We start from the raw sequence: 22,540 nt of genomic DNA on the forward strand, positions 1-22,540 counted from the left end.
GCTAACATGCTTAAATTATGGCAGGGCCCAATTTCATAATGTTGTTAAACAAAAAAATATTGCTTAGCAAATGTCTATACTAAGCTTAGTAGGCAACCAGTTGCAAAAATACAACCTTTACGGAACTTTGGCTGATTACAAGTTTCTTTTAAGCCAGATTTGTCTGTGCATGCTTGGCGGTCAGTTTTTATACTTACAGGCCTGATGAGTTCATTTCATAGCAGATTCAAGTTCAGCTTTATGAAAATCAGAATTTCGGATTTCCCCCCAGTTTTTCAGGAAGGGTTGTCCATTTTAATGCGGATTACACAACACGCAAAACATAGACGTAAGCACTGTAAGCGCAGTTTTTTTTTGCCTACGGTAACAGAGACATGAAACTATGAAACTGGACCGGGTCATGTATCATCAGCATGCACTGTGTGTCGTTGCGTTTATTACAAGTCAAACTCAAAGGCCTGATTTTTCCCATGAATGGACAGAATACATTACACATCCAAAGTTGCTATAATTGTGCAGCTGATACAATTAATATTAGGCTGTGCTTAAAAAAATAATAATAATAGAATGGTTTTATAGTGTCGGACCTTCCATAAAATATTATGTAATCCGACTGGAGACACGTGCATCGGTAATGGAAAGATCCTCGCGCTTCCTAGCAACAGTGTTGCTATGGAGCGTTGCCGCTAACATTGTGATAATGTGATGCCTGTGGTTGTATTACTACATTGTTGTTGATTAACTAACTTGATTTTTTACAAGAATAGTGCAGACTTCAAAAATGTGACGAAATTTGTTTCGTCTTAGCAGCTTTAAACTTAACTTTCTAACTGAAACAAAACCATAAAACTTATTTCGTAAAGAATAAATTATTCCGACAATCAGTTTTTGAGAATTACCCCAAATTATCCATGCCAAAAAGTAAAAGCTGACTTTGTGGTGTATTTTTTTTTTTTTCTCCGAGCTTTTGTATCCTTAACTAGGAGAAATGACAGCTTCACGTGATGTTTGTTTGGTCCGAGTGTCTGTGCTAAGCAAAGTCCAACCAGCTTTACATGAGAAAAATTTGTATTCATTTGCCGCCAAACAGTGGATGTTCCTCATGAAACATTGGTTGTGTATATAGTATATAGGCCTAGTTGATAAACTAACCTTAAATGATACTCTATCTAAAGAATATTAACTTTATAAGTTAAATATAGTCTCCAAGTAGGGCCAGTGAAAAATAGAAACAATAATTTACAGGGGGGGGGGTACGATTCCTCTGTGGTGCCGCTGTGGTTTGGAGTTTCTTTACTTTATAAGCCTTCACATAAAACAGCAGATTCCTTCAACATAAATACGTGATTGGTTGATTCTGTGGATCGGGGCTTCTCTCTTTTTGTGGTTATATCGCTTGCGTGTGGAAATAATTGATGCGACAAGGCCCATGCTTTGGAATATTCTTACGCTGCTCGGAGTATGGTGCCTAAATAAAGAACACGTCCACACGTCCTTTGTATTTTTTGGAATTAAATCGCTCTTCCATCTCATGTGGAATAATTAATTTAGCGCGTGGAATCCATTAATTTAGCGCGAATGCTTATCATTAAGATCAATTGGGACTTATCGCGTGGGGGAATAAGGTTCTGTACTATTAAAAAAAACAGATACATTACAACATTATCACTGGATCGTAGCCAAGTCCGACGATTCTCAAACCACAATGTTATGTCATGACCTTTTTTGACGCAATTAAATATTTACTGCTCCCGCAACTAATTGTTTTCTATTGTTATTGCGTTCACCTCTACCGAAATTAATTAATTAATCGATGTTCAGCAGAAACTGATGCTTATAATAATAATAATAATAATAATAATAATAAAAATAATAATTATCTCAGATCTTGCTTAGATTCAACCAATGTTCCTTGGTACAGGCTTCTTGAGTTTATTTCATACCCAGTATTTTCCGTTTTAATAAGGAATTTGGTCTTGTGTGGGTGAACTCCTCAACGCAGAGTCCATGCCAACTTTTATGGCTCTGCTTACCGCCGGCAAAACTTGCATCACCATTCTCCGCCTTTTGTACAAGCGCCCCATTTCTGTTAACTCTATCAGATTTCGGGAAAGGGTTGTCCACTTTTGGTCCTCTTTTTATGTAGGCAAATAATGCTTAGTAAAAACATGGAGAACACAAGCACACAAGCAAAACACCGTTGCTATAAACCTTAGAGGTATGCTAAAACCAATCCGTGAAAATGCGCTATTATAGATGCTAGGCGAAGCACCCCGTAAGCGCAGTTTTTGTTTTGCTTATAGCTTAAGGTAAGAAAACTGGGCCGGGTCATGTAGTATGTGTATCGTCCGTTGCGTTTATTACAAGTTGCGTTTATTTCAAGTCAAAGGCCTGATTTAACCTCATTCATATTTCTCACGAACGGCACAGAATACGTTACACATCCTTAGTTGCTTACATGTATACAGCTAATACCATAAATGTTACGTTTTCTTTAGAAACTGTTATCGATCGGACTTTTTATAACTTATTAAAAAGTGCCTTTTAGGAAACTAATCTCTGTTACCTGGTCTGGTTTCCCCGAAGTAGATCCACATGTATATTTTTACCCCTTAAAATTATCTCCGTCTATTAATGTCCCTGATGCTAGATTTCCATGAAGTGATTGACACTTTGAACTGCGTAACGAGGTTCATCATCACAGAAACACGATTCCTTTGTGATGCCGCTCTAGTTTGGAGTTTCTTTGTTGTAAAGCCTTCAGACAAATCTGCCGATTCCGTCAAAATAAAGACGTAGTTTGTTGATGCTGTGGATCAGACTTCTGTCATTTTGGGGCCTACACCGCTTTCTCTATGAAATAATTGCCGCGGCAAGGCCAATAAGCTTTGGAAAGGTTCTTACGCCGCCTAGCAACAGTGTTGCCATGGTCAGAGGAAGGTGCCTCCAAGAGCACGGCCACTCTGCAAGAGTCTCTGACCGACTGTTTTTTTCACTGATTACTATTTTGTTCAAATGTGCGGCTCCGAAAACCATTTGGCAGCTAACGGTTTTTACCCTGCACACGTATGTTTGGTATTTTTGTATTAACCGATTCCAGCAACAGTGCGGCTACGAATCGGAGCGTTGCCGCTTACATTTTGCTGTGACGCTTGCGTTTGTATTGTTACAAAAACCTTTGTATTGTAACTGATCAATCTACCATAACTTTTCAAGAATAGCGCAGGCTTGCAATTTATGATTGTTTTTTTTTCGCCTCTTGGCAGTTTCAACTTTTAAACCCAAAAGTTATTTTCGATACAGTATAAACAATTATAAAACAATCCGAGGAAATATCTTGGTTTGTTTCTTACTTAATATGTTGTGAATGCCTCGTGCCTGAAGCTGAATTTGTGATGTTTTTTTCCCCCTGCTCCTCCTTATCCATATGCTCAACAAAAAGAATCCAAACATTAGTATTTTCCCGCCAAAGAGTGGACGTTCCTCCAAATTGTTTTTATTGATAACTTCCAGGAAACCTCCAATGAAACTCGTTCGAAAGTTAAATAAATTATTTAATTAAAATGTCATCTTTAATCAGGGTCATTGAAAAAAAGCAGAGCGGTTTTATGCCACAAATAATAAGAAGAGTTGAGAGATTAAGCCAGTCTGAGCGTTGCGAACACTGTTTCATTGTCTTCAATTGACATAACTTAAATCAAACTTTCCTTTCAATAATTTTTATTTTAAATGCTACGAGCTATATTTGAATTGGGATTATTTTGATTAATTTATGAACCAGGGAACCTTCAATGAAACTCGATTGAGAAACAAGTTAACCCTTTAATTAAAATATCTTCTTTAATCAGGGCCATTGAAAAAAAGCAGAGACAATCATTTATTCCACAAACAGTAAAAAGAGTTGAGAGATTAGTCTCCACCAGTCTGAGCGTTTCGAACATTGTTTCGGTATTGTCTTCAACTGACATAACTTAAATCGAACTTTCGTTTCAATAATTTTTCTCCTAAATGCTAAGAGCTATATAGGAATTGAGATTATTTTGATAATTGAATTAGGGCCTTTCAGGAAATTATTCTCCATTAACTTGCCAGTTTCCCTCGAAATTAATCCCCAAAGAATGGTTGGTACGTCTTCAAAAAGTCCCCTCTATATTTTTCCCAAGTGATTGACACTTTTTCTGATGTTCACCGCGTTCAAACCTGGGGGTGGGTAACAAGGTCCATCTTCAGAGAAACACGATTCCTTTGTGATGCTGCTGGAGTTCAGCATTTCTTTATTGTTAGCCTTCAAACAAATCTGCCGATTCCGTCAAAATAAAGACGTTATTGGTTGATTCTGTTGATCGGACTTCTGTCATTTGGGGCCTACCGCTTTCTTTATGAAATAATTGCCGCGGCAAGGCCCAAAAGCTTTGAAAAGGTTCTTACGCCGCCTAGCAACAGTGTTGCCATGGTCAGAGGTCGGCGCATACAAGAGCACGGCCACTATGCAATAGTCTCTTACCGACTTGCTTTCGTTTCATTGCATACTGTTGTGTTCAAGTATGTGCGGATCGAAAACAATTTGACAGCTTAGTTTTTACCCTGGCTTAACGTGTATGTGGAACTCAGATATTTTTTAACTAACCTTAGTGATTCCGTTGCTGCGAAAAATTTGATGTGACGCATGAGGTTGTATTGTTAAAATTACCTTTGTGTTTTAAATGATCATTCTACCATAATTTTTCAAGAATATTGCAGACTTGAACAAATTTGATGGTGGTTTTTTTTTTCTTCTTGGCAGCTTCAACTTTTTAACCCAAAACTGATTTTCATGTAGCATAAATAATTATTAAACAATCCGAGGACATATCTGGGTTTTGTTATTCAACATATTGTCCATGCCTCATGCATAAGGCTGATTTTGTGAAGTTTTTCCATGCTCCTCCGTATCCGTAAGCTCTAAAACAATGATAATTCGAACATAAGTATTTTTCAGAATTGTTTTTATTTATGAACCAGGAAACCTTCAATGAAACTCGTTCGAAAATTAAATTAATTATTTAATTAAAATTTAATCTCTAATCATGGCAATTGAATTTATTCCGCAAATAATAAGAGTTGAGAGTTTAATAGTCTACGCCAGTCTGAGCGTTTCGAACACTGTTTCGGTATTGTATTCAAATGACATAACTTTAACAGAACTTTCGTTTCAATAATTTGTCGTTTAAATGCTAAGACCTATTGGAATTTGGATTATTTTGATATTTGAATTAGGGCCTTTTAGGAAGTTGTTCTCCATTAACTTTTTAATTTTTCTAAAAATTAATCCCCAAAGAACGTCTTGAAAAAGCTTAGTCTTCAAAGAAAAATGATTCCTATGTGATGCCGCTGCAGTTTGAATTTCGTGATTGTTAAGCCTTCAAATAAATCTGCACATTCCGTAAAGATAAACGACGTATTTGATTGATTCTGTGGTTCTGAATTCTGTCATTTGGGGTTACGCGCTTGCTTGCTGAAATAATTCCCGCGGCAAGGCCCATAAGCATTGGAAAGTTTCTTAGCAACAGTGTTGCCATGGTCAGAGGATGGTGCATGAGCACGGCCACTTTAAGGAGTAGTGACCGACCGTCAACTTGCTTTCTTTTCAATGTGCGGCAAACAATTTGGCAGCCAAGGTTTTACTCCACCTATTTCTATACGTGTGTACGGGTTGTTATTTACCTTGCAGTTGAAAACAAAACAAAAAAATCCCCGAAATCACGTGGTTGAACATTTTTGCCTGCCTCCCTAAAACAATGGGGTTTTTTCCTGAATTTAGTTACTTTTCATCATTTTTTTTATTGGCATTTGTTTAATGATTTGTTTTTTACTTATGGTAACAAGAGTTATATTTATATTCAAAGTTGAAAACCAACGGTTCTTTTCAAAACCACCCAAACTCATTAGAGAGAGTTATCACATGGTGTTACCGCAAACCTTTTTTATATCGTTTTTCCACCATGCACAAGTTTCAAATCCTACTTAAATTCAAATTATTTTGATGTTATAAAAGTTTTGTATTGGTTCGACTACCTTGACTAGATTATATGAGTCCAATCTTACTAAACATTAATTTAATTTGAACAGCATCTAGAAAATGACATTCTACTTCAAGGAGTTTTTTATCCCGACATAATTGATCTCATGATGTTGTCATCTTACGTATACGTTTTGCAGCATCAGAGCAAGAAAATAAAACGTATCAAGGAGGCGATATCCTTCTCTCAGGCTGTCGACTTTGTAATCATAAATTATTTCTGTAAGACGACATCCTATTTTTGAAGAACTATGTTAAAGCAAGTTTATGTTTCCTTTTTATAGCACATAATTGAAAAAAACTCACAGGGCCGAACCCCCCACTATAAATTTATCCCGACCAAAAAAATGCACACCCTTCAGTAAGATGAGTGACAGCTCCATTGTTCAACGGTTCCTTTGAGATGCCGCTGGTAAAACATTTAAGAAGCTTTGCTTAAAAAGTGTGGTTTTTGGGGGATCCGACTTTCCCATTGATGGGAATTTAATCCAGTGGGGACAGTGGCAAAAGAGGACACCAACACTTCCTATGTGATGCCGCTAGCTTTTTATACTTGTTTCTGAAACTAGCTCGTCCAATAAAACGGGCTGTCTCCTTCCAAATAAAGACGTAGTCGTTGCCTATTGGGGTAGTTTTAGGCGGTAGGTTTATACAAAAGTGACTGTATAGAACTTTCGTGCATTGGTTCATTTGGAATGGGTTGTCTATACGCAACAATTCCTTTGTGATGCCGCAGGAGTTTCAAACTTCTTTTCAGTAAATAGTTCTTCAAATCAAACCGGCTTTTTCCTTCCAAATAAAGCTGTAATAGGCTGTAAACTGTGGTTGCTTTCAGCTGGTAACAATAATGAATCACATCTCAAGCATTCACGCAACCATACAAGGAGAATGGTCCAGCATTTTTCGCGTGGAGATTGTCGCGTGGAGATTGTCGCGAAAGAGTACCGCCTACGCGCGACTAATTGCCGACGGCTGTTTACGCATTTTGTTGTCTGGCGCGATAAGACCCACGCGTTAGGCGGCGCAACAGTCTATCGCGCCAAGGCATTTCTATCGCGCTAAATTTATCGCACAGCGTCTAGTTATTTTCAATCGGTACTGTACATGCAGCAGGCTAGTGAAAAAACCTGCGGGCAATCAAGAATTTTGGTTGACTCGCCTGGCGGGCGGTTGAATACAAAGTTATTCTGATGGGCGGACAAGGTTGGTGGAGTCGTCGAAGTTGCGTTAAATTTTTATTTAGAATTTTATTTAGATGATTTTCCTGTCTATTAATACTTGTTGAAAAAGAATGAAATGACAAGAACCAATTTTTGAGTTTATTGAATGCACTTCGTTGAGAAATTGTCAATGAACACAACTCAGTGAAACATGGCTTTTCTCTTTTACTAATGTGCTCCTTTTTGAAATGAAATAGTCTAGATTTTGCGGCAGTGATCGGACATGTGTCCCTTCATCCTTAGTCTTGGCCCTTGACGATGGTGCTTGATTCTGGATAGTGTACTACGCGCGGTTGAATCGCCAAAGCGCGCCCGCCACGGTATGATTTAGTTACGTGGACGGCTCGAAATCCAGACTACACTCTGCCAGCTACCATCGTCTTGGCAATCCTGTAGCGCTGCGTGCACTGTGGGCGTTGCCGTAATATGTAAATAAGGCCGTTGTCGAGGTTGTGTAATATGCATATTCAATATGTGAACAACATGGCAGCGCCCAGCAGCATGAAATGAAGGCGGGCCACGGTCGGACGTACGGGACGAACGAGTGATACTATAGTATGGTTTGCCTAACCATACTAAACGAACGCAATGCAGGGATTTAAATTCTACATCCCCTTTTCCCAGAAAACCAAATAATAATTGTTGTCGTTATTCTGAAGAATAGCTGACTACAGAATGTCTGAGAGAAAACTGACTAAGGAGGAATTAAGAAACAAAATGCTTGCATCTTCGTTACGTGTCGTGTTTGTTTTATGGTTTTATACTTCCCGAATGATTTGTCGTGGGTAGATCACATGAACCACAGACAGACGAACTATATATACCATGAAGGTACCTCCATGATTATACTCACATGGAGGTAGAAACCTCCATGATACTACCGTATATAGTAGTTTTACTACAGCAAACACTATTCACTGTACATGTACAATTTATTGTCGTTCAGGCATCGACTCATATGACTTTGCACATGTATTAAACTTTAGGGCTACTAATTGTGTCACAATCACATGAATACCTAATAGTCAGTATGTTATAATTAACAATGATGTATTGTGTCTAAAAACAATTGATACAGTTTAATTAAAATTATTTCTAAATAAAGGCCAACACAAATTACTTCATAAAATTGATTTCTTTATTGCCAAACACAAATTCTTCACAGAACAGTGGCTATTAAAATGATCAGGTTTGTAAACAGGCTATAACAACGATACCCCACAATTAAAGCCTGAGCGACTAGTGAAATTTGCTTCTCAAATACTCGTGCCTCAAATAGTCGCAACTGTAACACACTAGTCATTTTTCATGCCCCAAAATGCATTGCGAAGTATTATTTGCTGCAGGTGCAGTAGAGTAAAACTCACGCTGAAAGGATTTAAGGATTGTGTCACTTTATGTCTAGGGCTGGGCGACTAGTGCGACACAGTGTCAAACTTGTCGCACAGTCGAGATTATTAAAATAACTAGTCGTGTTGCGACTACTTTTTTTAATTCCTAATTGAATAATCGTGTACTACAAAAATAGTAACAACTTCCTGTTTGGTGAACTGTCTATTGTATCGCTCACGACTATTCATGGCAACATAATTTACTTACGAAACACAGTCAGTGACACCAGTGACAATCCTTCAATCCTCTAAGCACGAAATTTACCATATTGCCCCTGCGGCAAACAAGTCGTGACTAGTGTCGTAGTCATGACTTTTTGAGGTGTGACTAGTCGAGTAGTAACTTACACTAGTGGCCCAGGCTTACTGATGTCTGGTTGTGTTTCATAGGTAAATTATGTTGTCATGAAAAGTCGTGACTGTGAGCGACACAATTTGTTCAGCAAGCAGGAATAGCCGCAACTATTTTAGTTGTTGTGGTGGCTCGATTTACGGCGTAGGTGAATAATGGCAGTCGCAACTCGACATCAATCATAGTGCGCACCACTAGTCGCCAATCACAGGCTTCCCCACAGCAGCATTTAAAGTGCACAGGTATCACAGCAGTTATACACAATACTGTTTGCACTATGTACTTGTGTGAGTGGCTGAGCCTACGACCACTCTTCTACATTGTGGGGTGCAATGCAGTTTTCATCTGATTCTTTGTGTCTTAGATAGTTTATGGCAGTTGAAAGACCATGTTGCTCATCTCGCCCAACTCTTCCACTTAGTTGTACATTTTCATCTTGGTGTTCAAAATAATCCCAGTCCAAAAGCATCGGTTGCTAAGAGTATGCACACAGTTCCCACAGTGTTGAAAAAGCTATGTAAACTCATCTTGAAAGTCAATCTCTGTATTGGTATGGTATGATACATGTCGACAATTAATTGTGATACAGTGGTGGAACTTTGCAGCAAAATGTAGAGTACAGTTCATCACATACGTCTTTCTAGATTGAGTTAATATGATGTTCCATCTTTTCCTTTTCTCTTGAGACTTCCTCTGCAAAACAGCAAAATATCTCTTCCACAATTATATACGCTTGAATCTTTATTCTGTCACAGATTTGTCCCTCTTGAATCAAGAAGTCCATTCCTCAATTGCAGATCAGTCGATTACCCATTCATCTGACAAGACGAGGCCTAAAAAGGATCAGTACTCCAAGGTGGGCATGCAGCAGTTCTCTAAAAGCCTTTCCTGGAAATGTGCCCTATCAGAAGAATGAAACAAATACAAATCATAGAATAAATTCAGTGATTATATTGGGTCTCATTGTGCTAAACTTTTTCTGCATCAAGCTTAATGTAAAATGTATATCTGTTTTGATTATTAATATTAAACCGTTGACCAGCGAGGGTTACGATCATCAATCAACCCAACTATAGCAATTGCAAACAAGTGTTAATTGCTTGTGCACAAAAGAAAAATGTAAGTTAAAAACAAAAAATGTCAACCAATGAGCCATTTTCAAATCGAGGGATATGTATCTGTGTGCATTGAAGTGTTGGTGACTCGAGTCAGACAAATCCAATCTCACATAAAGCTGGGCTATGTTCGTTCCAAACCGAAACAAAACCAAGGAGTAGGCTCATACTTCCTTCGAATGCGAATGCGAAGTGGATTTGGTGAGGCAATACTTTTACGAGCTGCCCTTCCATAAGTGAGACACAAGAAAATTGTGCTTCGCATGATGAAATAGCACTGCTATTTTGTCATGCAAAGGAGGTCTACCTACATGAATAACAACAAGTTTTGAAGTATTGAAACATGACAAACGGACTACTTATGACTTTACGTTTTCTAATTCTATACAGATTCGATCAATATATAAACAAAATTCTCTCCACTCACCACTTTGTGGCACTGACAGTTACATAATGACTTGGGATCCATGACTTGCTCAGTTGCAAACGTTGGTCGTATGTATCATGCTCTAGTTTCCCCTAGTTTATTCACACCCGGACATGGTCCAACTGCCTGCATGCAGCAGACCAAGCACACGAGAACTGACGGAGTTTATCGCAAAACCAGACCGTCCGCAGAGAGGGCACTAGCTGGTGTATTTTGACATAGTTGTTCATTAATTGCCATCTAGATAGCAGATCAATATAGCTTCGGCTCACTTGCTCATCTTTAGCATTCATAATCGTGAATATTTCCTATTTTCTTACGATTTTTCCTCCACGACAAACACGGAGCTGCCAATGCCGTGTAGTCATAACATGAATGACCCCGGGGTCAACTAATATATTATGTTAATTTATTACAACGATCGCACGGTGATTGGTCCTACAGAAAGCTGTAGAAGAAAACAATGAAAAAGTTAACACAGCGCTGCAGGATTGCCAAGACGATGGTAGCTTGCAGAGTGTAGTCTAGATTTCGAGCCGTCCACGTAACTAAATCATACCGTGGCAGGCGTGCTTTGGAGATTCAACCGCGCGTAGTACACTATCCAGAATCAAGCACCATCGTCTTGGGCCAAGACTACTTCATCATGTGCTTCTGAACTTGTTTCTCCACTCTGCATTGCCTTCTGATGAATATTTGCAACTGCAAGCTTTTCAATTGATAAATTCAACACTCAAAAATTCTGCCTATAGTAGTCTACCTACCCTATTTTGAGATGGGATTTAAATCGTAAACAGAATATTAATTTTATTTATTTTACCCTAACATTTTACTTTAAAACTTAATAAGTATTTATTTTCTATGGCTCCCTGGACATGTTTTTTCCTTTGACAATGGCTATGTCAAGGCACAAATGGGCAAGAGAGAGCCTGGGGAACCCATCAAAGCTTAAACAAAACCTAAAAATCTTCAGCTTCCAAAGACGCTGCCCCTGTTGATCCCACCGGGTTGTGAGGCGCTACGCTGCCCCTACATGTACACCCACCCTCTCGACCATGCTCTCGACAAAATTAGCCGGCATCCAATTTGCCCTAGCTACAACCTTGCCAGCATGTGCAAACCATGTTAACAGTCATCCAACTTCATGTATCTTAGACAGGGTTTGCCACAGGATTTTTTAAACTGTGGGGCTTTTCAATCTGGCTATGTTACAATCCAAGTATGCGAAGCTCCTTGCGGCATAGGGTCGGAGGCCCGCCTAAGGGCCCCAGGGAAGTTTGAAGTACTAGATGCTTCATTCTGGTGCATGTTAGGGCCTTTCAAATTGCTACTTTTACAAAATTTTATTGTTGGAGAAAGTTAGCAACATAAGAAGGAGACCTTAAACCAAAACAAAATGCAATATAATGGTCAAACAAGGGCAGTTTTATTTAATATACATGTTTCATTAAAACAAATTGCCCAGGGGTTCCCCTACGGGCGGTGAACCCATTTCAACTGATTTATTCTGATTTATTTTCAGTTTACACCCCAAAAGATTCTCTGTATATTCAAAAGAAGTCAAAATAAATTTGTAAAGAACGTGATACATGTATCAATTAAATTTCCTTGTAAAGTAAACTTCCTCAAGTAGCCCAATTATGAAACAAAATAAAACAATATATTTAATATCAATGAATAAAACAAATAGCATTACCACAATGTCGGCATTGGATGCTGGCTTGTCGTATTAGGCCTTCATTCCTTCCCGATCACTCCATTTTGTTTAACAGCCACTGTTGAACAAACATGCTCTAACCATGAACGCACATGCTACGCATGTAGCACTGGTTACGCATGTGGGGTTGAGCGTTCAACATGCTTGCCCTTTTGGGGTCGAGAATGAGCATGGTTTAGCTGGTACCGGTCTTTTGGAAAAGGTGCACGCAGCATCAATGGGAAACAGTTAACTGACTTCCCTGGGCATGTGTGCTTTCTCGATCGATCGCTACACACACGCATGCAAGAGAGGAATGCGTTGTTTTCTGTATTAGACCGTGATTGATTTCAGCGGTGCGCCGGGAATATATATTGTACATAACATCTATAGATCAAAGACACACACATGACGCTTCCTCCATGCACGAAGAAAGCAATGGAGAAAGCTTTACTGATGGATTATAAATTCAATGGCCAAGGCACTGGACAGAGACTGATAGTATGATATGGAAAGGTTTGCGGTAACACCATGTGATGACTTATCTCTAATGAGTTGGGGTGGTTCTGAAAAGAACTGTTGGTTTCAACTTGACGTTTCGATCAGTCAGAGCATACTTTTACACATACCAATGAGACATGAAATTTTGAATTTTTCAGCCTCAATTTTGAACTGAAAGACAAGGTCAAAATGGGGTCATGTCTGGGAGGCGCTTACAGAGTTTTTAATGGCCCTTCCGATGATGTACCGATTGTTAAAAAGTTATGATTTTTTTAAATAATAAACTTTGAATTTTCATAACTCAAGAATGGATGACGTCATCATAACGTAACTAACACATTTTTCCTCTTCTAGTGAATATCTAACTATGTATGTGCCAAGTTTCAAGTTCATATGAATTTGGAAAAGGTGCTTTTGTTACGAAGAAGAAGAACTATACATTGAGAGTGTGTGAACAAAGTCTAGGTTTTGGGTAACCGGGAGTAAAAGCCTAGTGTAAAATACAAATATTACACCTTGCTTTGTTCTCAAGATTTGTAATAAATGATCAAAATTTCAGAAATTTTCAAAACAACATGATGATGTCATCATGATGTCCTTGACTGTCACCACTATCCCCAATATTATATAAAAGAACTAATGAGTGATGACCCCGAGTAATAAACTAAATAAAACACACGAAGAAATGACTACATGAGACCATGTTAAATTTAGATAATATATTTACAACAAAAATTATTTACAATTATGTACAACATTGGGTAAATCGGTGTAATTGTTGGGCGCGATCGGTCAATCTGCGCGATCAACCGATCGCGCTGCGCTATTGAACGATCAAATTAAGATCAATTGGTCACGCAGCAATCGGTCGATCGCGCAACAATCGGTCGATCGCGCAACAATCGGTCGATCGCGCAATGACATCTTTGCGCGATTGATCGATTGCGCTACGAGTATTTTTTCCCGTTATCAGCGGATCGCGCAGGAAAGGCTTTGCGCGATCTACCGATCGTGCAGGAATGGATTTGCGCGATCGACCGATCGTGCAGGAATGGTTTCGCGCGTTCGACCGATCGTGCAGGTAAACTATTCCTTAGGGCGATTTCTCAAAGCAATAAAATTCATAGCAGGACAAATTTTCAGTATCACCATAGTGATTTATATAGTGACGTCACACTACGATTGGTTTGCAGTTACAATCAATGTTACATCTTTGTGAATTCGGCCCCTGAACATCAGCCGATCGTGCCAAACAATTCCTACTTCAAAGATACGGTAGCTCGTCTCTATAGTCTTTAGTCTCCCTGTACGTTCACTTACGATGAATGGCGATTGGCACGCAGTCTATCGGTTGATCGCGCAGATTGACCGATCGCGCCCAACATAATCATTAGTTAAACCCACAGTCAATTGAATCACTTATTATCGATCGCGCAAAACCGTTCCTGCACAATCGGCCGATCACTCATAACCATTCCTGCACAATCGGCCGATCGCACAAAATCATTCCTGCACAATCGGCCGATCGCGCCGAGCCATTCCCGCACGATCGGTTGATCGCGCATGTTCGTTGCCGAATGTTGCGCGATCGACCGATTGATGCGCGATCGACCGATTGCTGCGCGATCGACCGATTGCTGCGCGACCAATAGATATTTCAATAGCGCAGCGCGATCGGTCGATAGCGCAGCGCGATTGGTTGATCGCGCAGATGGACCGATCGCGCCCAACATAATCATTAGTTAAACCCACAGTCAATTGAATCACTTATTATCGATTGGCCAAAGCAATCTCCTATCAATTAATGAATAAAAGTTACAGATACTTGTACTTCAAAGATACGGTAGCTCGTCTCTATAGTCTTTAGTCTCCCTGTACGTTCACTTACGATGAATGGCGATTGGCACGCAGTCTAGTATGACATCACACAGATGATGTTAAGTTTAGTCTCCACTTCAGGAGTTCACAGCGGCCCTCGTCTTTCAGTTCATCTCAAATAGGGAGTCTCATGGACGGGAGATCGAAGCCCCAAATAATGGCCATCTAAACAGTAAATAAATAACCGAAATCCTTGCAAGCTTTTTGGATATATCTCAACATAAATAATACAGAGAATGAATGCCATTGAATGAATTCTCAAAACAGTAACCGCCAATTCACAAATAATCTCTGTAAGATAATCTCTGTAAATTCTGAAGAACTTCTGAATTTCCTTTTGCCCACAGCAACTTCATAATTCAATCTAACGATGTCTGCCCATTCAAAAATGTCCATGTCAATATGCAACTTTAGCAGAGTATCAATAGTATACAGAATTCTTTACACGTCAGAAAAATACAATATTAATCATCAAACAAAACTTACGGTTATTGTGCGGGCGAACTAACTTGAGGCGTCTTCAGGCTGAGTGTTGCTGTGTCGACCGGGGTTAGGAAGAATCGTTACTATGGCTCTGTTTTGCCTATAGTTTTTTGATCACAGATCAAACAAGACAGAATTCTTGTTGACTGTCTACCTGTTGCTTCAGGAAGCTTCACGCAGTTGGTACAGTCTCTAAACACTCAAGCTCACCATCAAAACATGCTTTCAGATCGCTGATCAAAATCGTTCTGATCAAAACTAACATTCAATTTCACTAGCAAACTCACTCACTCCTAAACTCCCAAAATCAACAAAAAAACAAACACCAACAAACGACAGACTAAACAACAACAATAACAGAACTAAACGGGGACAATTTCACCGGGGACAATAACAATACACCAAGTTTCACCTTAGTCAAACTTTTGGTTTGGCAGACCATGGAGGAAGGAAGAGAAGGAGCTCGAACGAATGGACTTCAAAAGTCAAACCCGTGGTACCGCATCGTTTAACGACACCTCGTAATCACCCACATACCTTACACAAACAATGGGCGACCTGGCGTTTGTGAATTTGCGCGTGCGCACTTGGTTCTTCGCCAAACTATGGCGTCGTATGGATATAACAGAGGAAAAACTACTTTTTTGAGACGCGATAACATTTTTGGACGCTACTGTACACCTTAACGATTAACACAATTAAATACCAACCACCCTCGTGTGCCTATACCCAAATTTTGATCCACGGCTATTGACCGGAAAGTCACAAAAAATGTAAAAATATGCCATGATGTTTCAGCGAATCACCACAAACGGTAAATGAAAACGTGTATATTCACAATTCTTGTCTCCAATGATTCAACTTTACACGAAGGCAACGGTGCAGAGCGGCGGTACCACACGTTCTGTACAAAGAGATCTAATCCTGCTCGTTAATCGGCTGTCCAGCTGGAGGTCTCCTATCTTTTTCCACTGGTCAGACAGGGGCATTGTCAGGGTATTCTTTTGATACTCTGCGGTTTTGCAGGTCGTTCGAGCTCCTTCTCTTCCTTCCTCCATGGGCAGACACACATGCTTTGAAAAGTGCACCTTTAAAGCAATACCATGTGACACATCAAGACGTCATCAAGCTAAGACTCCACAGATATGTTGCTATTATAAAGGAGATTATGTATACTAATTTTGAAACAATTGTCATAAACTCTGACACAATCATCTAGTAAAAGTGTTGTTTTTTTTTTGTTTTTTTTTTTTAATCTGCTGCTAGAGGGCGCACTTATTTTTGGTGACGTCATCGGTATTATTGTTTTAAACCAGACCTTTGCCAGACTTGTATTATGTGATTGTAAAGCATTAAAAGGTGTATATTTCAACCTAAAAGCCATCAAATAACGCCTTTGTAAAGCGTTTTACAGTCACTTCTGGTTCAAACAGATCAAAAGGTCAAGAAAAGGTCACCAACATATCCAAGTTTGTAAAGCCCTTTCATATGATGTAAAGATTGTCAAAATAGCTTATGTGGTTGAGGAAATATCAACTTATGAATTATTGATGACTGTAGAAGAGACTAACTAACCGAAAGGAAAATGTATGTTGAAAACGCCTTGAACGAAGACTATGACATAGGGGAAGCATCATGCTCTATGGATGAGCACTTGAGCGTGACTCTGCATGGACCGCTTACACTACACGTGCTATAGGCCTTAAGTGTAAAATCTTTGAATTTTTCAACATCAATTCTGAAACGGAAGACTGTGTCAAAATGGGGTCATGTCTGTGAGGCGTTTATGGAGTTTTTGAATAATGTATTGATTGTTAGAATCCCTCGCGTGGATCAAAAGTTATGAATTTTTTTTAATAATAAACTTTAAATTTTCATAACTCAAGAATTCATGATGTCATCATGACATAACTACACAATTTTTCCTCTCCTAGTGAATATATAACTATGTGCGAAGTTTCAAGTTTATACGAGTTTGGGAAAGGTGACTTTTTTAGCGGAAAAGGGACGCTGAGAAGAAGAAGTATGAAGAAAAAGCCGAACACCTTCAGAAGAAGAAGTATTAAGAAGTTTTAAAAAAACAAGGAAAAAAAAGAAGAGGTGTTTGGGGCAAACTACCCGAACACCTAATTACTTTTTGTAAATATAATTGCTTGTTAGGTTTTGCTTTTCCTTTTCACTTGTCTCTGTCGTGCCCTATTTAGTTCTTTTGGTCTATTATGCAAAATCAACTAACATTTATTGATTTTGTGTGCACAGGGTGAAGAGTTTATGGGAAATTGCAATCAATGAAGCTGATCAGCTTGGGCAACAACAGAATGGTAAGAATTTTAATAAACAACCAAGTTTATACTAATTCACCATTACTCACTGAACAATCTCCTCTACAAATGAGTAGTACAAAGCGAGCCATCAGACTATTTTCAATCAAGGAATGCAGCCCATGCTTCTGCTCAACATTCTTCCTAACTCCAAAAAAGGCTTACAGGGAGTGACTGCCAATTTTGAATCAAGGGCTAGGCAATAAGTTTATCATAAGTTTATTAAAAATATTTAAGAAAACAAAGTAAAACAACAGTAGGGTGCCCAGAAGAGCATAAAAGTTAAAAAAATAACTGTCGCCAAAAGGCGTATGTCTCCCAAAACCCTAAAAAAAATACATTAAGGCAAGAGGGGGCATATAAAAAAGCACTTCTCCATCATGGTGTCATCCAAAGGATTGATTGGCCCAACATCGACCTGTTAACAATGAGAATAATCATGAGCCCAGCAATTTCTTTATTTTCTTACTGCATTAAATCTGAAGCTTCCCCACATACTTGATCTTATTTTAACGCGTGTATCTGATGAATTTGTTTTTGCTGTCTCTGCAATACACTACCTGTCTTCAGACCACTCTGCATTGAAATGCGCCCTTAAGCATTGCTAAACCAGAGGCTGTCAAAATGGAAATTCAATTTTGCAAACTTCATTACATAGACAATAAAGTTCTTCGCAAAAACATTTTGGAGTTTGATCTCAACTCCACTACTTGCTCTGATTTAAATCATCTTGTCATTCATTATTAATTTGTCCTTACTGGCCTATTGGACAAATTTGCCTGTTTACAAAGAAAATTAAATAACTTGCCGACCACATGCACCTTGGCACTGTCAAACAAAATCTTAGTTGCCTAGAACGCCGGTGACGATCTTCAAATTTGGTCATTGATCTGCTGATCACCAAATATTCAGAGCTTAATGTTGAAAATACAGGCACATACTATTCGAGAAGAATTGATCGACTCTGCCTTCCAACAACAACTAAAGTTCTTCCTTCAGACAAAGAAAGCATCACGCCGCTCACTGAATGCTTTCTGAAATATTTCTCTGACAAAATAGATGCATACTACAAGAGTCTACTTCACTCTACTTACCGGTAGAGTCGAATTACTAATTTGCATATTCCCTATGCCGCGAGGCAGAATGCTAAGACTTTTACACACAATAGCGCCCTCCACCGTCCTACCCATAATGCCCCGCGACATGCCCGTCACGGAGTCGTCCTCTTTTCTCTTAGCCGCGAGTGGGTGAGGTTGTGTTTTAAATCTGTTTCACAGTTCAACCATTATCTAAACCTTTCCTCGCTAAGAGTGCTTAAAAAGACTTGAAAAATAATTGTAGAGTTGTAGTTGTTGTTGTTGTAGTGAGTTGTGAAATAAACTATAGTTTGATTTCGTTGATAAGATAATGAGTAGTGTTGAGAAACTGGGGAGGGCTTCGGCTGTCGCTACTGGGGTTACGTCCGTTTCCCCGGGACAGTCGGAGCTCTCGGGGGGCTGCACCGGCGACACTCCGTCGCCCGGCTTGCAGTCCTCCAGCCGGCCCACGCAGCCTCTGTTGGCTACGTCGGCCAGATTACCCACCGATCAAAGAGGGGTTGCTTCCCGCTCCCCCTCTTCGGTCAGTGTGCGTGGGTCGACCCAGTCGAAGGTCAAACGCCCCGGCAAGGCCAAGAAAACCGGTGCCGGGGCAGCGACCAAGAGAGGCAGGGCAAAAGGTGGCTCCGTTCCGAAGCGCACCGCCCACTCTCCCAGCACCGCCTCGGGGTCTCTGCAGCCGGAGGGCATCCCCCCTCCGCACGGCTCAGAATACCCGGCCCGCACCGACACCGTGGATTCCCCCACGACGGTTGGTGATGGCCTTTTGCGAGGTTTTAAGACCCACAAGGCACCTGCCCACGCCATAGGCTGTGGGGCGCTGGCCATGGGGAGAAGGATTATGGGTGCGGAGTCGGGTACCTGGGACTCCCCCGGGATACCCCACTCACAGGGCCCGCCCTCGTCTTCGGGATTCACCCGTTGTTCGGGCATCCCTGTCACTCAAGTTTCCTCAGAGAGAGCCTCGGATTCGTCCCGTGAGCGGGTACCGAATAAGCGGCAGAGGACCAGAAAAGACCGTCATCTTCGGTCGTCTGACGACTCCTCTCCTGACGGCCATAGGAAGCATCATCGGGGTAGCGAGCCGCTCTCCCGAGACGAATTCCTCACAGCTTTCCAAACCTTAGCGGCCTCAATATCCGGCCGGCGCGAGGTTCAGGAATTTTCCCAATTTTCGGGACCGTACACCCAGCCCGACCAGTCCGGTCATGGCTGGGTGCGCCAGGATCGAGGCGGCGTGCCGTGCACGGTCAGCCGGCCACCGGCCTCCCCTCCCAGCCACCGTCCCACGGTCACCACACAGGAGGTTGCATGGGGTGTGATGGAACAGGGTGATGTGCGGTCACGCACGGGTGCACGTCCACAGTCCCAGACGGGGATTAGCATACACCCCTCTGGATCCTTTGTATCCGATCGGGATGCAGAACACCATGATTTGTTAGACACAGCCCTGCCTTTGGGTCAACAATCAGTGAGTGTATCCGACCCCCCCGGGTCCGGCGACTCGTCCCCGGAAGAGGACAAGTTGACCACGGCAGTTCAACGGCTTTCGATTGCCGAAACTGAATTGCGCCTTGTCCAAAGGGACATGGCCTGGGTGTTAGGTCTCCCCGCCGAGGAAGCGGGGGACGCCCCCGATGAACGAGGGTCTTTTAAGAGGAGGACTGGCCCCGCTCCGAGGAGTGGGAATGTTTTCCCGGCGATGCCGCTAGACCGTGTATGCGCTGACCGCATCGAAGGCATTATGTCGGCATCCTCTTGGACGGCCTACCCCAAGCGGGCGGATTTATATTACCGATTTCCCCCCGGGGATTTCGATAAATATTTCTCGACCCCAGTCCTGCCGGACTCCGCGGCAGACAAGCTGACTGCAGACAGGGGGGCAACCTCTTCTAAACTTCCCTTCGCCGACAAGGCGCGGGGGAAGTTGGAGGAAGCAGCCAGGAAGATAGACTCAGCATCGCGCTTTGGCATGCGAACATCGTCTTTTTTGCTCCTTCTGTCCGAGTACCTCACGCTTGCCGGCGACGAGGACTCGGCAATCCCAGCGGACATGATGGTGGCGGCCCTCCATTGCCTGGATAATGGCCAGCGCACGGTCCTAGATCAGTTTACGAGGGTTTCCACCCTAGCAACATCTGCACGTAGGGCAAACGTCCTAGACGCTCTGTTCCTCCCGTCCGTCGGGGCTCGCAAACGACTTGATGCGCTCCCCCTAACGGGACGAGACCTGTTTGCAGGGAAATTCCGAGAGTCCATGGAGGCCGAAGCCAGACGCCTCAATGCCACGGATAAAATCAACTTAAGGAAGCCGCGGACCTCTGTACCGGCGGCAAGGAAAGGCAAACACGTAGGCGCCCGTGGCGGTTTTCGTGGGAACCAAGGACCACCGAACGCACGCACGCCGGCCCAAGGCCAACAGCGGGCCCAGCCGGGCCGTGGTTTTCGTGCGTCCGCCCCCCGGTATCCTGGGGCGTGGCGGAAGTGACCTCCCGGTCTCCAGGCGACCTCCCGCCGACGGACCCGTGGGAGGCCGCCTTCAGGAATTTTTGGGGTCCTGGGCTCAGATCACGTCCGACAGATGGGTCCTCGAGACGATCGAGTGCGGCTACACACTCGAGTTCACGAGGACCCCCCCGTTGGACATGCTGGTACGGCCAACGCCCACCCCGTCCGACCCTCTCAAGCGCCGTGCCCTCGAAGGGGAGATCAGTTCCCTTCTCCTCAAGCGGGCAATACGCGTTGTCCCGACCAGGGGACACGGACGGGGTTCATGTCCACTTTCTTCTTAGTTCCCAAGAAGGAGGCGGACGCTTGGCGGCCGATCCTGAATTTAAAGCCCCTAAACCGATTTATCCGCCCAAAGCGCTTCCGCATGGAAACGCTGCGGGCAATCCTCGAATCAATCGAAACGCCTGCATGGGGGGCGAGCTTGGACCTTCGGGACGCTTACCTCCATGTCCCCATCAGGGCCGAACACCGCAAATTCCTGCGCTTCCTCTACAACGGAACGCTATACGAATTTGGGGTGCTCCCCTTTGGGCTGTCGACCTCCCCTCAGGTTTTCACCCGAGTGGTACAGGCGATCGGGGCAGCACTTCGGAGACGAGGACTGCTGATTTTTCAATACCTCAACGATTGGCTGATTGTGGGCCGATCATGGGAGGCAACGGACGCGGCGCTTACACTTACTTGGCGCCTCACGTCCAGCCTGGGGTTCCTCATCAACTCCGAGAAATCGCACCCGATCCCCTCTCAGGTGCCCACCTTTCTCGGTGCGGCTCTCGACCTTCAGAGGGGGCTAGCCCGCCCTTCGGCGGAACGGGTACAGAACTTACAGCGGTGCGTGGCCCTTTTCCTGGGGGCTACGGTGGCGCCAGCGGTAGCCTGGCTCAAGTTACTCGGTCTTATGGCCAGCATGGTAGACCTAGTAGATTTCTGCAGGCTGAGGATGAGACCTATCCAGCTCCATCTCCTCTCCTACTTTCGGCCCAGCCGTCATTCGGTCAACCTCCCGGTGCCTACCACGCCGTGGCTGACCCCCCACCTTCAATGGTGGGTGGAGGACGCCAACCTTACACGTGGTCGGGTGTTCCGCCCGCCCCGACCATCAGCGACCGTCGTCACCGACGCGTCTCTGTACGGCTGGGGGGCGACCCTCGACCCCCGCCAGATAGCGGGGGTGTGGGGCCCGGAACACCACTCGACCCACATCAATGTCCTGGAAATGCTGGCGGTCCAAAATGCCCTCCAGCATTTCCGGGCACAGCTAGTGGGGCAGGCCGTCCTGGTGCGCTCCGACAACGCTACAGTGGTAGCGTATATCAATCACCAGGGGGGCACCCGGTCGGCCCGGCTGTGTGCACTAGCGTGGGACCTGATCCACTGGTGCATACAGCAGGGCATCGCCCTGTCGGCGGTGTACATCTCGGGGAAGGAGAATGTCACGGCCGACGCTCTTTCCCGGGGCTGGATCGTCCCGACAGAATGGTCCCTCCGCC

General features: G+C 42.7%; 1 protein-coding gene across 3 annotated transcripts in view; it reads left to right on the forward strand.

Annotated features, from left to right (window-relative positions):
• LOC139944494 (cytoplasmic dynein 2 light intermediate chain 1-like) overlaps positions 1 to 22,540 on the forward strand; it is a 416,808-nt gene that overhangs the window by 297,199 nt on the left and 97,069 nt on the right. For all 3 annotated transcript variants that reach the window (XM_071941536.1, XM_071941544.1, XM_071941530.1), the window contains one exon: positions 17,381 to 17,442. In XM_071941536.1, coding sequence (XP_071797637.1) covers positions 17,381 to 17,442 — 62 coding nt within the window. The remainder of the gene's footprint in view (positions 1 to 17,380; positions 17,443 to 22,540) is intronic.

This window comes from Asterias amurensis, chromosome 1 (assembly GCF_032118995.1).
Source record: "Asterias amurensis chromosome 1, ASM3211899v1".
Lineage (NCBI taxonomy): Eukaryota > Metazoa > Echinodermata > Asteroidea > Forcipulatida > Asteriidae > Asterias > Asterias amurensis.